This window comes from Symphalangus syndactylus, chromosome 10 (assembly GCF_028878055.3).
Source record: "Symphalangus syndactylus isolate Jambi chromosome 10, NHGRI_mSymSyn1-v2.1_pri, whole genome shotgun sequence".
NCBI lineage: Eukaryota > Metazoa > Chordata > Mammalia > Primates > Hylobatidae > Symphalangus > Symphalangus syndactylus.
Genome location: NC_072432.2, coordinates 92,651,210 through 92,667,497, shown reverse-complemented (window position 1 = coordinate 92,667,497; position 16,288 = coordinate 92,651,210). Strand labels below are relative to the sequence as shown.

At 36.4% G+C, this 16,288-nt stretch overlaps 1 protein-coding gene across 2 annotated transcripts in view; it reads right to left on the bottom strand.

Annotated features, from left to right (window-relative positions):
- Positions 1-16,288, bottom strand: part of PLSCR4 (phospholipid scramblase 4) — a 69,786-nt gene that overhangs the window by 7,301 nt on the left and 46,197 nt on the right. For both annotated transcript variants that reach the window (XM_063611291.1, XM_055295137.2), the window contains 3 exons: positions 6,980-7,215; positions 1,342-1,384; positions 140-366 (listed from right to left, as the gene is read on the bottom strand). In XM_063611291.1, coding sequence (XP_063467361.1) covers positions 140-366; positions 1,342-1,384; positions 6,980-7,215 — 506 coding nt within the window. The remainder of the gene's footprint in view (positions 1-139; positions 367-1,341; positions 1,385-6,979; positions 7,216-16,288) is intronic.

Sequence of the window (16,288 nt, the reverse complement as noted above, 5' to 3'; positions counted from 1 at the left end):
TGGTTTCCTCCCTCCCCACTATCTTCTTCCATTCTGGCTGGAAGGGCCAGGGAAAATCCTCCCTGTGTAGTGGAAGGAGCACCCTGTGCCGTGGAGTTGCATAAGAAGCAAACTGTGGATCAGACTTCCATTCTCTGACCTCTTGTCTGGCAGAGGGGCAACAGAAGCAACAGCAGGTGCATCTGAAGGGTCTCTGCATTGTCATGATTTCTCGGCCCATACAATCAGTGACCCGGAGGACGAAGGGCCTTAGTGTCCGATAGGCATTCCTGGTAAAGTCATCTGTGTCTTCAGTTACAATGTAAACCATCTGGTCTGAGTTGTTTTTAATATCATATCTATTATTAGTTTCAAAACCTGTCATCACTAAAAAATAAAATGAGAAAGTCATTTTAAATTAGAAACATTTAAAATGGGCCTCAGAAAGTCCTTGTTTAGTATTTCTTAAGGGCTTAAAGCAACACAGCTTTTTCACAGTTTCAGGTGAAATATGTAGAATTGATTAGAGTACCCAAAAATCATATTAGCTAAAAGTATTTAAGCAACTGTGAAAATTTAAAACATTTAAGAAGTTCAGTGTAAACATTTAAAAAATTCTACATAAAAGAAAAGATTGAAACAACCATTTTGTTTCAATTCCTGGAGTATCTGAATTCAGAAAACTTTAACTATAAAACCATTTAAAAAAATTATACATTTGACCATTAATTAATCAGTTCACAAAACATGCTTGGAGGAGTAGGGTCATAACTAATTACAAACAAGAAAACAAACCAAGAAAAGTCAAAGGCCCTATGTGGTGGCCAAATGAATGTGCACAACTGGTTTAGTGAGGGTCAGTAGGAGAACAGGCATCTTTTTGACTGAGATCTTTTCTTCTTACTTCCAAAGTGAGGGCAATGGACTACGATTCGGCAGATATGGATTCTATTTCCAGCTCTGCCACTGATTAGCTGACTGTGGTTTAAATGCTATTTCCTGCTCTGGAGGTGATTAGCTGACTGTGGTGTCCCTGGCTAACTCATTTAGACTCTTGGCTCCTTTTTTTACTCATCTTTGAAAGGTAAATGTGGAGTAGGAACAATGGGTAAAGTGTAGGGCTACTGACCAGATAAAATGTAAGCCCTTTTCAAATCTAAGAGCTTATGATTATATGATGTATAAAAGGAAAAAATTATACAAAATAAATCACTTTATTACTTTCTTGAAGATAGGGTAATAGAGCAGTTTTTTTCTTTGAACCACTAAAACATGATCAATATAAAGAAGGAACTAGATACTGGATAATGCAAATTTCCATCTGATTAAAATACTGCTGAGCACTACAAAAATTATACATACTTTCCAGAGGCTCAAAATGCTGAAGAACATGTATGTTGTCCAACTGTTGGGATAAAGCAAAGCAATTAGAAGACAGAAATAACAGAATTAAAATACCACTGTAAAATAAACTGATAAAATAGATATTAAAATGCATCAATTGATACCAAAATATATTTTTGAAAGTCAATAGAATCAAAAAAATTTTACCAACTGAAATTAGCTTATCTGCATCTGATCGGATGGATATTAGCAGAGCTGTCCGTATTAGAAAACCACTTTCTTTCAGTACCACTTTAAAAAAGTTGCCTGCTATATCAGAAAAACAAAACATCTCTTTGCTGTAGTAATCACATCAGAAGAAACTGTGCTTATAGATTGTTCCTAGATAAGTCCCTACTCACTGGTCTCTCTACATGTCATCCATAGCCTGTAGTTGTTAAGTTCAGAATGATTAACATGGACCAGCCATAGAGAAGGGAAGTCTCTCAGCGGCTTAAGGAGAACAAACAAGCCAGGGTGAACCTCACATGGAGTGTCCCATTTTATATTATTTTACAGGTACCTCCAGCAGAGGTTTATACACTGACTTGCATTCACTTGATCTACAAATGCCAGGGTCTTCCCCAGGTGCACACTGTAATAAGGGAAGGGTCTATGATACCAAGAAGCATGTGAATAGGATTGGGGGAAGAGAAAGGAAACATTCTTAGATGGCAACCCACGAAAAGGATGGCTGTACACCACTTGAGAAATTTCTATCTTAGGAATCATTCTAAAGATGAGCAGTTTGATGGGCACATTATCTGTTACATGTGAGAACATTCTAGCAGAAGAAAAGAAACCTTCCTGAGGACACACTGATTATATTTGTATAATTTTACATCATTTAGACCATTAGACCATTCCTAATCCCTGAGCCCAGAACACTGCCTGAAGTGCCATATTTCACCAAACATTGGCTAAGTACATTAATTAATGAAGAATATATGAATGCAGTAATACATGAAATTAAAATAATGTACCTAAACATGAATGTTTTATGGTGTGATTAATTACAGGAGGGTACAAAGGACACAATCCATGCTTAACTAAAATCTTTTTCTTATACAAAAACACAATGACATAAGGAGACCTAAATATGCCTCATAAAATACCACAAGTGGCTACTAAAATGGTTTATAGTCCATTTTAGAAATCTAGGATATTAAAATCTAGAAGTGAAAAGTAAAAATATAAACTATAGGCACACTCTGGAGATACTACAAGTTTGGTTCCAGACCAATGCAATACAGCAATTATTGTAAGAAAGTGAGTCACATGAATGTTTTATTTTCTTATTGAATATAAAATTATGTTTACACCATAATGTAGTCTACAGTGTGTGTAAGAGTATTAATCTAAAAGAAGTACATATCTTAATTTTTAAAAACTTTATTGCTAAAAACTGCTAACAATCATCTGAGACTTCAGCTAGTCACAATCCTCTTGCTGGTACAGGGTCTTATCTCTATGTTAATGACTGCTAACTGGTCAGGGTGGTGATTGCTGAAGCCCAGGTTGGCGGCAGCAATTTCTGAACAAAAGATAATGAAGTTTGCCATATCAGTTGACTGACTCTTCTCTCCATGAAAGATTTCCCTGTAGCACGTGATGTTCTTTTTGGTATTTTATCACAGTAGAACTTCCTTCAAAATTGGAGTCAATCCACTTAAAATCTGCCACTGCTTTATCAATTATATGTGTGTAGTATTCTAAAACCTGTTATTTCAACGATGTTCACAGAATTCTCACCAGGAGTAAATTTCATCTCAAGGAAGCACTTTCTTTGCTTATACATAAGAAGCAAGTGCTCATCTGTTAAAGTTGTATCAAGAGTTGCAGTAATTCAGTCACATCTGCAGGTTCCACTTCAAATTCTAGTTCTCTTGCTGTTTCCATCATATCTGAAATTACTTCCTCCACTGAAATCTTGAACTCTTCAAAATCATCCATAAAAGCGGCAATCAACTTCTCCCAAACACCTGTTAATGCTGATATTTTGACCTCTTCCCATGAATTATGAATGTCCTTATTGGCATCTAGAATGGTGAATCCTTTCCACATGGTTTTCAATTTATTTTGCCCAGATCCGTCTGAGAAATGACACCATCTATGGCAACCATAGCCTAACGAAACTCATTTTCTTAACAATAAGACTTGTACATCGAAATTATACTTTGACCCATGGGCTGCAGAATGGATGCTGTGTTAGCAGGCATTAAAACAACATTAATCTCCTTATACATCTCCATCAGAGCTCTTGGGTGACGAGATGTGTTGTCAGTGAGTAGTAATGTTTTGCAAGAGACCCTAACAGGGGAGTCAGTCTGTCCTTTGAAGTTTTGACGTCAGGCGTTGACATCTCCTTTTTAGCTATGAAAGTCCTAGATGACGAGTTAATGGGTGCAGCACACCAACATGGCACGTGTATACATATGTAACAAACCTGCACATTGTGCACGTGTACCCTAAAACTTAAAGTATAATAATAATAATAAATAAATAAAAAGAAAGTCCTAGAAGGCTTCTTCTTCCAACAGAAGGCTGTTGCATCTATATTCAAAATCTGTTGCATCTATATTCAAAATCACCTTCATCAATGATCTTATTGTAGCTAGGATCGTCTGAAAAACTTACTGCAGCTTCTACATCAGGACTTGCTGCTTCACCTCGCCCTTTTATGTTACAAAAGGGCCTTTTTTCCCCCCTTAAGCCTTGTAAGCCAACCTCTGCCAGCTTCAAAATTTTTTTTTTCTGTAGCTTCCTCACCTTTCTCAGCCTACATAGAATTTAGGAGAGATAGGGCTTTGCTCTGAATTATGCTTTGGCTTAAGGAAATGTTGTGACTGGTTTGATCTGCTTTCTAGACCACTAAAACTTTCTCCATATCAGCAACTAGGCTCTTTCACTTTTCACCATTCATATGTTCATTGGAGTAATATCACTTTCAATTTCCTTGAAGAACTTTTCCTTTGCATTCACAGCTTGGCTAACTGGTGCTAGAAGACTAGCTTTTGGCCTATCTCAACTTTCAACATGCCTTCCTCATTAAGCTAAATCATTTCCAGCTTTTTTATTTACAGTGAGAGATGTGCAATTGTTTCTTTCACTTGAACACTCAGAGGCCATCAGAAGATTATTAACTGGCCTAATTTCAATATTATTGTGCCCCTCCCTGGAACTCAATAATATGTGTCTGTCAAGGGGCAGTTCTTTGACAAATTAGTAAAGTCACTGGCAAAGCCAAGACTCGGGAAATAATATAATCGTGCTAATTTGGATGTTTTAGGATTCTTGGTAACCTTGATAAAGATTCATGTAATCTTCATGTGAGATCTCAAAATGACTAGGGTAGATAGAGGAAAAAGATTGGCTCTATGTCTTGCATTCACACATAAGAAGGTATTTAAGCTAATAACAGCCACATAGCTTTCATCCATTGGGACAGCCCTTTATGTCAAAAATATTAGGCACATTGTGACCCTTATCTCATTAAAAATTCTCCTAACAATCTGATAAGGTAGGCATTGATAATACTATTTTATAGATGATAAAATTCAAGCAGCAAGAGATTACAAAAGTTTATCAAAGTTTTTGAGTTACTAGAGAGTAGGACAGAATTAAAAACCAGGTTTGTTTGGGCCCAAACCTGTGTTTTGTTTATTTTTTCACTTATTTCTTTAACTCTAAACATTCCTAAAAGGGAAAATTCATAAAATACGTTAAATTAACCTCTGTCAGAATCATAAAAGAAATTAAGCAACAGGTTTTTAATATTTAAATAAACAAAGCTATACAATTTGAAAAGACAATTGACTGTAGAAGACGTTAGATTCCCAAGAACAACTTCTGTATTTATCACCAAGTATAGAAATGAGACTTTCTAAACTTGATAAGCTACAAACATTTTATTATCTTCTGAAACAATGTAGATGTTTACTCTAGCACTTCACCTGAATAAGTGGCTTTGCATTTTATCAAAATTTTGTCCAAATAATAATTTAGGATAAATTTTGGCTTTTGTAAAATCCAAATTTTCCGGATCCAACTGTATTGACTTCTATACATCAATGCTATAATATTATACAAATAGTTTTCAGCACACAAGATTATCAGGGTCCCTGTCAATATACAGAATTGAAAACAGAAATGACAGAACTCCAGGAAATACTTGGCTATTGACCAGGGGAGGTAAGTATTAAATTGGGAAGTTTCTTCTTTATAATGTATTTCAGCACTTCCTTTTTCTAAAAACAACAACAAAAAAAGATTCAGAAGGTTCTATGGAATCTCCAATAAAGTAGTCTCCCTCTTAGCCTCAGGGGATACTTTCCAAGCCCCCACTGGATACCTGAAACCACAGATTGTACCAAATCCTGTATATACTATGCATAAATTTTTCTTTTCTTCTTTACAATTTCATGGACATATTAATTTTACTGTAGATCTTAGTAACCTTAGCATAGGAATTTTTTTTATTATTAAGTCAAAAACCTTCACTTTTACATGTAAAGGAAGACCTTATGGCCTCTCTTTGGTCTTTCCTTGACATATCCAAATTCCCAGCATTACTACTCTTGTGCTTTGGAGACATAATTAAGTAAAATAAGTTACTTCAATGCAAGCACTGTGATACTGTAAGTCAATCTGATAACCAATATGGCTACTAGCAGTGACTCTGGGTCTGTATACTATGGATAACATGTACAGCGTGGAAACACTGGACAAAGGAATGATACATTTGCCAGGCAGAACAGAGCAGGACTGTGCAAGATTTCATCATGCTACTCAGAATAAATTTAAAATTTATGAATGGTTTATTTCTGGAATTTTCCATTTAATATTTTTGGAACCTGGTTGACCACGGGTAACTGAAACTGTAGGGATCAACGCCACAAATAAAAGGTGTCTACTCTGCCAGCTTTATCTTATTTTCATTAAGCAGGTTTTTTAGTTTCAGACATGGGTTTTTAAACAAAACTATTTGTGCACAAACTTCCCATATTACCCCAGTTTTTGATCTGGATGTCTTGGTGGCAGCAGAATATCTATACAGATGTTAATTAGGGAGTTTATTGTGTTGTATAAAGGGGGTCTCTGGAACTTGGCCTGAAGCAATATTCTTTGCAGGGTCCATTATTTTTATTTATATTGTATGTTTTTGGGGGTGACAAGAGTAACTAGTGAAAATGATGGGTGGTGGTAAAAAGCAATGGGCTAAGGCACTCAGTAATTTACCCACGGTATTGTGTTTTGTTCTCTTTTGTGCTGCTTTTTTTGATGTTAACTGTTTACTTCCAAGCAAATAACATAACTATCCTCTATGATAGTTTTTCTATTTCTATTTGTACAATTCTTTCAAGAAAACATCTTGAATGCCTTGAAGTTCAACATAAATCCTTATGAAAAACATACTCATCCCACTATAAACATCCTTGTACTTGCTGTTTCCCCTTCATATTTCTGAAACTGGTATCACTATTCTTATAGTTTCACAAATGGCATCTGTCATCACTGACCTATCTCCTTTATTCACTCTGTTCTGCTTTTTTTCTCTTTTTGTTGGATCCCTATGGTCACATTTCATAAGAAAATAATTTGTATTTTAATGGAGTACCTGAACTAAGTATTCCAGACCAGGAGGGCAGTTTACCATAGGAGTTGGCCCTGGCATCCATGTGATTGGAATAGACTGATTTGGCATAGGATATTTGCCAGGCTGATACCGGACAGGATGGGTACCACCAACTGGCTGGTACAAAGGGAAGGTACTGGGTTGCTGTGGACTGTAGTATCCCATAGGCAAGCCTCCTGGGTAGTCTGTAGGTGGAGGGACAGCTGTTCCAGGGGGTCCTGTGTTCAAAAGAAATCAAAGCGTTATGTATTATTAACACTGTAAGTTAGCATAACCTTTTACATGAGATGAAATAGATCACATGACATCCACTTAAATATAACAACTTGTTCCATTTTGATTGACACTTTATGCAGATCATTGTTGCATATGACTCAACGATGTATTAGGGAGACTTATTTACATATTAATTCATTTAATCCTCTTAAACCTTATAAGATAATTATTCCTATTTCAATGGTACAAAAATAAGTTTTGAAACATTAGAAGAAACATGTTAGCTTCTTAATAAATTAGGTTCCTCCTTGGAGATAATAAACTTACATAATGAGGTTGTAGTGGGATTAATTACTGATGTATTAATTACTAACGTATAGTTACTAACATATAATTACTCCTGCAAATTTTTATTATGTCTATTGTTATTGCTTATGGTTACATACATAATGTTTACTTTATTTCAAAGGAATGCTTTTAATGAATATTTTAGGTTGCCTTGATCCCATCACTTGTACATATCTTCATCATCGAGTTCTCAGACTGGTCCCCAACCCTGACCTCTTTTAGATTCAATTTCTTGAAGTTATTTTCTTAGTGCTGCTATAACAAAATACCACAAACTGTGTGGCTTAAATAACAAGCATTTCTTTCTTACAGTTCTGGAGGCTGGGAAGTTCAAAGACAAATGTTAGCATGGTCAAACCTGGTGACAGACTTTCCTGGTGTGCAGATGTTCACCTCCTTGCTATATGCTCAGAGTGAAGGGGGAGAGAGAGAGACAGAAAGAGAGAATCCCTCTCATGTCTCCTCTTATAGGGCATAAGTGCCATCATGGGGGCTCCACTCTTTTGATTTAATTTTCTCTGAAAGGCCCCACTTCCAAGTAACATCACACTGGGAAATGGGGCTTCAATATTTGAATTTGGGGGGCATATAAACATTCAGCCCACAGCACTTATCCCCCTATCATTTCTCCCCATTCCACCTTCAATCAGAGATCTGATGAATTATCTTTGTCATTATAAGTCCGTCAAGGAACCTAGATTTCCTTAAATGGATACAACATTTTATCATGCTTTAAGAGCACAGTCTACATATTCAATGCAATTCCCATCAAAATACTATCATCATTCTTCACAGAACTACAAAAAACAATCCTAAAATTCATATGCAACCAAAAAAGAGCCTGCATAGCCAAAGCAAAACTAAGTAGGTGAAAAGAACAAATCTGGAGGCATCACATTACTTGATTTCAAATGATACTATAAGGACATAGTCACCAAAACAAGATGGTACTGGTATAAAAATAGGCACATAGACCAATGGAACAGAATAGGGAACCCAAAAATAAACCCAAATACAGCCAACTGATCTTTGGACAAAGCAAACAAAACACAAAGTGGGGAAAGGACACCCTATTCAACAAATGGTGCTGGGATAATTGGCTAGCCACATGTATGAGAATGAAACTGGATCCTCATCTCTCACCTTACACAAAAATCAACACAAGATGGATCAAGGACTTAAATCTAAGACCTGAAACTATAAAAATTCTAGAATATAATATCAGAAAAACCCTTCTAGATATTGGCTTAGGCAAAGACTTCATGACCAAAACCCAAAAGCAAATGCAACAAAAGCAATGATAAATAGGTGGGACTTAATTAAACTAAAGAGCTTTTGCACAGCAAAAAGAACAGTCAGCAGAGTAAACAGACAACCCAGAGTGGGAGAAAATCTTCACAATCTATACATCTGACAAAGGACTAATATCCAGAATCTACAAGGAACTCAAACAAATTAGCAAGAAAATACAAACAATCCCATCAAAAAGTGGGCTAAGGACATGAATAGACAATTCTCAAAAGAAGATACACAAATGGGCAACAAACATATGAAAAAATACTGAGCATCACTAATGATCAGGGAAATGTAAATCAAAACCGCAATGTAATAACACCTTATTCCCGCAAGAATGGCCATAATAAAAAAAATCAAAAAATAATAGATGTTGACATGGATGCGGTGAACAGGGAACACTTCTACACTGCTGGTGGGAATGTAAACTAGTATAACCACTATGGAAAACAGTGTGGAGATTCCTTAAAGAACTAAAAGTAGAACTACCATTTGATCCAGCAATCCCACTATTGGGGTATTTATCCAGAGGAAAAGAAGTCAAAAAAGATACTTGCATATGCATGTTTATAGCAGCACAATTCACTGCTATAATACGGAACTAGCCCAAATGCCCATCAATCAACGAGTTGATAAAGAAAAATGTGATATATATATATCACATATATATAATCACATATATATATCACATATCTATATCACATATATCTATATCACATATATATATCACATATATATATCACATATATATATCACATATGTATATATCACATATATATATATCACATATATATCACATATATATATCACATATATATATCACATATATATATATCACATATATATATCACATATATATATCACATATATATATATATATATGATGGAATACTACTCAGCCATAAAAAGGAATGTATTAATGGCATTCACAGCAACCTGGATGTGATTGGAGACTATTATACTAAGGAAAGTAATTCAGGAATGGAAAACCAAACATCGTATGTTCTCACATGTAAGTGGGAGCTAAGCTATGAGCATGCAAAGGCATAGAAATGATAGAATGGAATGGACTTTGGGGGCTCGGGGAATGATGGGAAGGGGGTGAGGGATAAAAGGCTACAAATTGGGTTCAGTGTATACTGCTTGGCTAATGGGTGCACCAGAATCTCACAAATCACCACTAAAGAACTTACTCATGTAACCAAATACCACCTGTTCCCTAAAAACCTATGGAAATAAAATATTTTTAAAAAAGAGTACTCATAAAAATGAATAAGTACACAACAGCTAATGTAGCTAATGTTTGACTTTAGGAATTTTTTTATCAAGGTCTCTTAAGATAAGCAGTGGTAACTTTGCATTTCACTATGATTTTTTTAAATTCAAAGAATTGCCAACAATAAGTATGAGAATGCCATTACTGCATATCTATCTAGGTCTGGTTGCCAGGAATTTTTTTAATAACTGATCATTATTAATTTATTTTTGTTTCACTTCCCAAGTTTTTAAGATTAATTAAAATTTATAAATAACTGGATCTTGGTTGTCTACCCAGAAATATGCAACAGACCCTAACTTACTGCTAAGGTGTTGTAGCTCTAACTGAAATCCTGTGAGTGGTAGAGCCACAAGCAGCCCACAAGTGATGTTCTCTGAACGGTCGGGAAGGCCAGGCTCAGATAAAGAAAGGTTTTTCTCCTTTAATAGAGAATTTAAGGAATAACATCCTGTGGTTGAAAACAAAATACATTATGTAAGTCAAGATATTTTATGTAAAGATTTCAGTATAGTCGTCCCTTGATATTCTTAAAGGATTGGTTCCAGGACTCCCTCAAATACCAAAACCTACAAATGCTTAAGTCCCTTATATAAAATGGTGTAGTACTTGCATGTAACCTACTCACAGCCTCCCATATACTTTAAATGATATCTAGATTACTTATAATAGCTAATACAATGTAAATGCTAATATAAATTGTTTTCATGTTATTTTTATTGTATGATTTTGTCATTTTTAATTGTGCTTTTAAAATATTTTTAATTCACATTTTTTTGAATCCATGGATGAAGGATTCACAAATATAGGGGTCCAACTGTGGATCTATTTTAGTTTAAATTAAATAAAAACTTTTTATTAGCAGGGAATACTAGCTAAGACTTGAACTGTAAAATCTGAAGTCTTGGTGACAAGACATGAAGGCAATTTTTAAAAATGGAACTAGATTTTCAAAGGCAGATGTTTAAATTTAGAGAAAAAAATCACCTCAACATAGTTTCTTAAATTGTGGCTCAATATACCAACTCCTTCAAAATAATCTGGAGTTCCTAGTAAAATTCCAGATTCTGGGCCTCATTCCAATGTATTGCATCAGGATTTCTATGGCAAAACTTGAGATTAACAAAACATTTTATTTCATTGATCCTTTTTTAAAATGTACAATTCAGTGGTTTTAAGTATATTCTCAAAGCTGTGCAACCATCACTGCCACCTAAACCCAGAATTTTCATTATACCAGAAAGAACAGCCATACCCATGAGCAGCAATTTCCATCTCCTCTTCCCCATAGCCCCTGAAAACCACTACTATCTGTGGATTTGCCTAATCTACACTTTTCATATAAATGAAAACATACAATAGGCCTTTATGTCTGTTTTTTTTTTACACTTAGCATGTTTTCAAGGTTCATCCGTGTTGTAGCACATATAAGTACTTAATTCCATTTTATGGCTAAGTAGTATTCTATTGTGTGGATATATCACATTTTAGGTGTCCTTTAATCAGTCAATGGACACTTAGGTTGTTTTCACTCTGGGCTATTAAAAATAACACTGCTGTGATCCTCCATGTACAAGTTTTAGGGTGGACACATGTTTTCAGTTCTCTAGCTAAGAGTGAAATTAGCTGAAATATTTGGTAACTGCATTATTAACTGCCAAACAGTTTTCCAAAGTGGCTTTACAATTTTACATCCACTTGCAAATACGAGAGTTCTACTTTCTCCACATCCTCCACCAATACTTGTTATTGTCTGTTTTTATTTTAGTCATCTTAATGGGTATGAAGTTGTATCTTATTGTGATTTTTACTTGCGTTTTTCTGATTACTAATGATGTTCAGCATCTTTTCATGTGCTTATTGGCCATTTGTATATCTCCTTTGGAGAACTATCTATTAAATCTTTTGCCTACTTTAAAACTGAATCATTTGTCTTTTTATTGTTGCATTCTAAATGTTTTTTATAGATTCAAGATAAAAGTCTCTTGCCAGATAGTTTGCAAGTGTTTTCTCTCATTTTGTAGGTTGTCTTTTCTCTTTGATAGTGTCCTTAGATATACAAACCTTTTTAATTGTTATGAAGTCAAATTTATTTTTTGTTGGTTGGTTGTGCTTTAGAGTGTCATATCATATCTAAGAAACTACTGCCTAATCCAAGGACATAAATACTTACATCTATATCTTGTAAAAGTTTTATAGTTTTCACTCTTAGACATAGGTCTTTCAAACACATAGATCTTTGATTCATTTAGAGTTTTTGTGTTTAGGGTGAGACACAGTTTCAAATCATTCTTTTGTATGTTGATATTCATTTGTCTCAGATCCTTTGTTGAAAAGAATATTCTTTCCCTATTGAATTATTTTGACATGCTTGTCAAAAATCAGTTGGCCACAGATGTTTGGGTTTATTTCTTAGACCCTCAATTCTATCTCATTGGTCTGTATGTCTATCTTTATGCCAGTACTGTGGTATTGACTTCTGTAGCTTTATAGTAAATTGGAAATTGGGAATTGTGAGTCCTCCAATTTTTTTTTTCAAGATTGTTTAGGCTATTCTGAATCCTTTACATTTCCATACGTATTTGAGGAATAGCCTGTCAATTTAAAAAATTCCATTGTGATAAGAATTGTGTTGAATCTGTAGATCAATTTAAGGAGCTTTTCCATTTAACAATATTTACTTTTCAAATCTGTAAAATGCCTTTCCATTTACGTAGTCTTCTTTAATTTCCTTCAACAATGTTTTATAGTGTTCAATATGAAATATATTTTACTCCTTTTATTAAAGTTACTTCTGAGTATGTTATTTTTAATGTTATTGTATGTGGAATTATAATTTTAATTTCTTTTTACATTGTTCATTGTTAATATATAGAAATACTTTTGGATTTCTGTATTATGATCTTATATCCTAACGCACTGCTGAACTTATTTATTGTGCTGTTTGTGGGTATATATGGGTTTTTTTTTTTTTTTTAGACAGGGTCTCAGTCTGTCACCCAGGCTGAAGTGCAGTAGTATGATCATAGTTCACTGCAGTCTCAGATCCCTGAACTCAATCGATCCTTCCACCCTAGCCTCCAAGTAACTGGGACTACAGGAGTACAGGAGCATACCACTGCACCCAACTTAGACTTTTCACATATATAGAATCATGTCTTCTGCCAACGGAGATGGTTTTGTTTCTTTCTTTCAATCTGGATGAATTTTCTTTCCTTTTCTTGACTAATTGCTCTGGCTAGAACTTCCAGTACAGTGCTGAATAGAAGTGGCAAGAAAGATACCCTGTCTCATTCTTGATCTTAGATGAAATGAACGTTTTCAGTCTTTACTCCTAAATATAATTTTTGGTGTGAGTTTTTCATAGGTATTCGTTTATCAGATTGAGGGAGTTCCTCCTATTTCTAGTTTCTTAAGTGTTTTTATCATGCAGAATGTTGTATTTTGTCAAGTGTGATTTCTGTGCTTACTGATGTGGTCATGTGGTGTTTGTACTATATTCTATTAATAAAGTACATACGTTGATATGTTTTAATATGATATTTAATATGATAAACCAATCTTTCATCCATGGGATAAATCCCACTTGGTCATGGTGTTTAATCCTTTTTTATGTTCCTAAATCTGGTTTGCTAGTAATTTGTTGAGCAAGTCTGATTCTATATTTATTAGGGATATGATCTTTAGTTTTCTTTTCTTGTAATATCTATGTTAGATTTTGCCAATTGGGTAATACTGGCCTCTAGAATTAGCTAGGAAGAATTCACTATTCTTTCATTTCTATGGAAGACATTGTACATGACTGGTAATAAAACGAACTTCATGCAGGAGGGAGCCAACATGGCGGAATAGGAACAGCTCCAGTCTACAGCTCCCAGCATGAGTGACGCAGAAGACAGGTGATTTCTCCATTTCCATCTGAGGTACCAAGTTCATCTCACTAGGGAGTGCCAAACAGTGGGTGCAGGACAGTCGGTTTAGCGCAACATGCGCGAGCTGAGCCGAAGCAGGGCGAGGCATTGTCTCACTCAGGAAGCGCAAGGGGTCAGGGAGCTCCCTTTCCTAGTCAAAGAAAGGGGTAACAGAGGGCACCTGGAAACTCGGGTCACTCCCACCCTAATACTGCGTTTTTCCAATGGGCTTGGAAAACGGCACACCAGGAGATTGTGTCCCGCACCTGGCTTGGAGGGTCCTACGCCCACGGAGTCTCCCTGATTGCTAGCACAGGAGTCTGAAATCAAACTGCAAGGCAGCAGCAAGACTGGGGGAGGGGCGCCCGCCATTGCCCAGGCTTGCTTAGGTAAACAAAGCAGCCAGGAAGCTCGAACTGGGTGGAGCCCACCACAGCTCAAGGAGGCCTGCCTGCTTCTGTAGGCTCCACCTCTGGGGGCAGGGCACAGACAAACCAAAAGACAGAAGTAATCTCTGCAGACTTAAATGTCCCTGTCTAACAACTTTGAAGAGAGCAGTGGTTCTCCCAGCATGCAGCTGGAGATCTGAGAACGGACAGACTGCCTCCTAAAGTGGGTCCCTGACCCCTGAGCAGCCTAACTGGGAGGCACCCCCCAGTAGGGACAGACTGACACCTCACTCGGCCGGGTACTCCTCTGAGACAAAACTTCCTGAGGAATGATCAGACAGCTGAATTTGTGGTTCACAAAAATCCGCTGTTCTGCAGCCACCGCTGCTGACACCCAGCCAAACAGCGTCTGGAGTGGACCTCTAGCAAACTCCAACAGACCTGCAGCTGAGGGTCCTGTCTGGTAGAAGGAAAACTAACAAACAGAAAGGACACCCACACCAAAAACCCATCTGTACATCACCATCATCAAAGACCAAAAGTAGAAAAAACTACAAAGATGGAGAGAAAACAGAGCAGAAAAACTGGAAACTCTAAAAAGCAGAGTGCCTCTCCTCCTCCAAAGGAACGCAGTTCCTCAACAGCAACAGAACAAAGCTGGACTGAGAATGACTTTGACAAGTTGAGAGAAGAAGGCTTCAGACGATCAAACTACTCCGAGCTACAGGAGGAAATTCAAACCAATGGCAAAGAAGTTAAAAACTTTGAAAAAAAAATTAGACGAATGTATAACTAAAATGACCAATGCAGAGAAGTGCTTAAAGGAGGCAATGGAGCTGAAAGCCAAGTTTCGAGAACTACGTGAAGAATACAGAAGCCTCAGCAGCTGATGCGATCAACTGGAAGAAAGGGTATTGCTGATGGAAGATGAAATGAATGAAATGAAGTGAGAAGGGAACTTTAGAGAAAAAAGAATAAAAAGAAACGAACAAAGCCTCCAAGAAACATGGGACTATGTGAAAAGACCAAACCTATGTCTGATTGGTGTACCTGAAAGTGACGGGGAGAATGGAACCAAGTGGGAAAACACTCTGCAAGATATTATCCGGGAGAACTTCCCCAATCTAGCAAGGCAGGCCAACATTGAGATTCAGGAAATACAGAGAACGCCACAAAGATACTCCTCGAGAAGAGCAACTCCAAGACACATAATTGTCAGATTCACCAAAGTTGAAATGAAGGAAAAAATGTTAAGGGCAGCCAGAGAGAAAGGTCGGGTTACCCACAAAGGGAAGCCCATCAGACTAACAGCTGATCTCTCTGCAGAAACTCTACAAGCCAGAAGAGAGCGGGAGCCAATATTCAACATTCCTAAAGAAAAGAATTTTCAACCCAGAATTTCATATCCAGCCAAACTAAACTGCACAAGTGAAGGAGAAATAAAATACTTTACAGACAAGCAAATGCTGAGTGATTTTGTCACCACCAGGCCTGCCCTAAAAGAGCTCCTGAAGGAAGCACTAAACATGGAAAGGAACAACCGGTACCAGCCACTGCAAAAACATGCCAAATTGTAAAGACCATCCAGGCTAGGAAGAAACTGCATCAACTAACGAGCAAAATAACCAACTAACATCATAATGACAGGATCAGATTCACACATAACAATATTAACTTTAAATGTAAATGGGATAAATGCTCCAATTGAAAGACACAGACTGGCAAATTGGATAAGGAGTCAAGACCCATCAGTGTGCTCTATTCAGGAAACCCATCTCACGTGCAGAGACACTCATAGACTTAAAATAAAGGGATGGAGGAAGATCTACCAAGCAAATGGAAAACAAAAAAAGGCAGG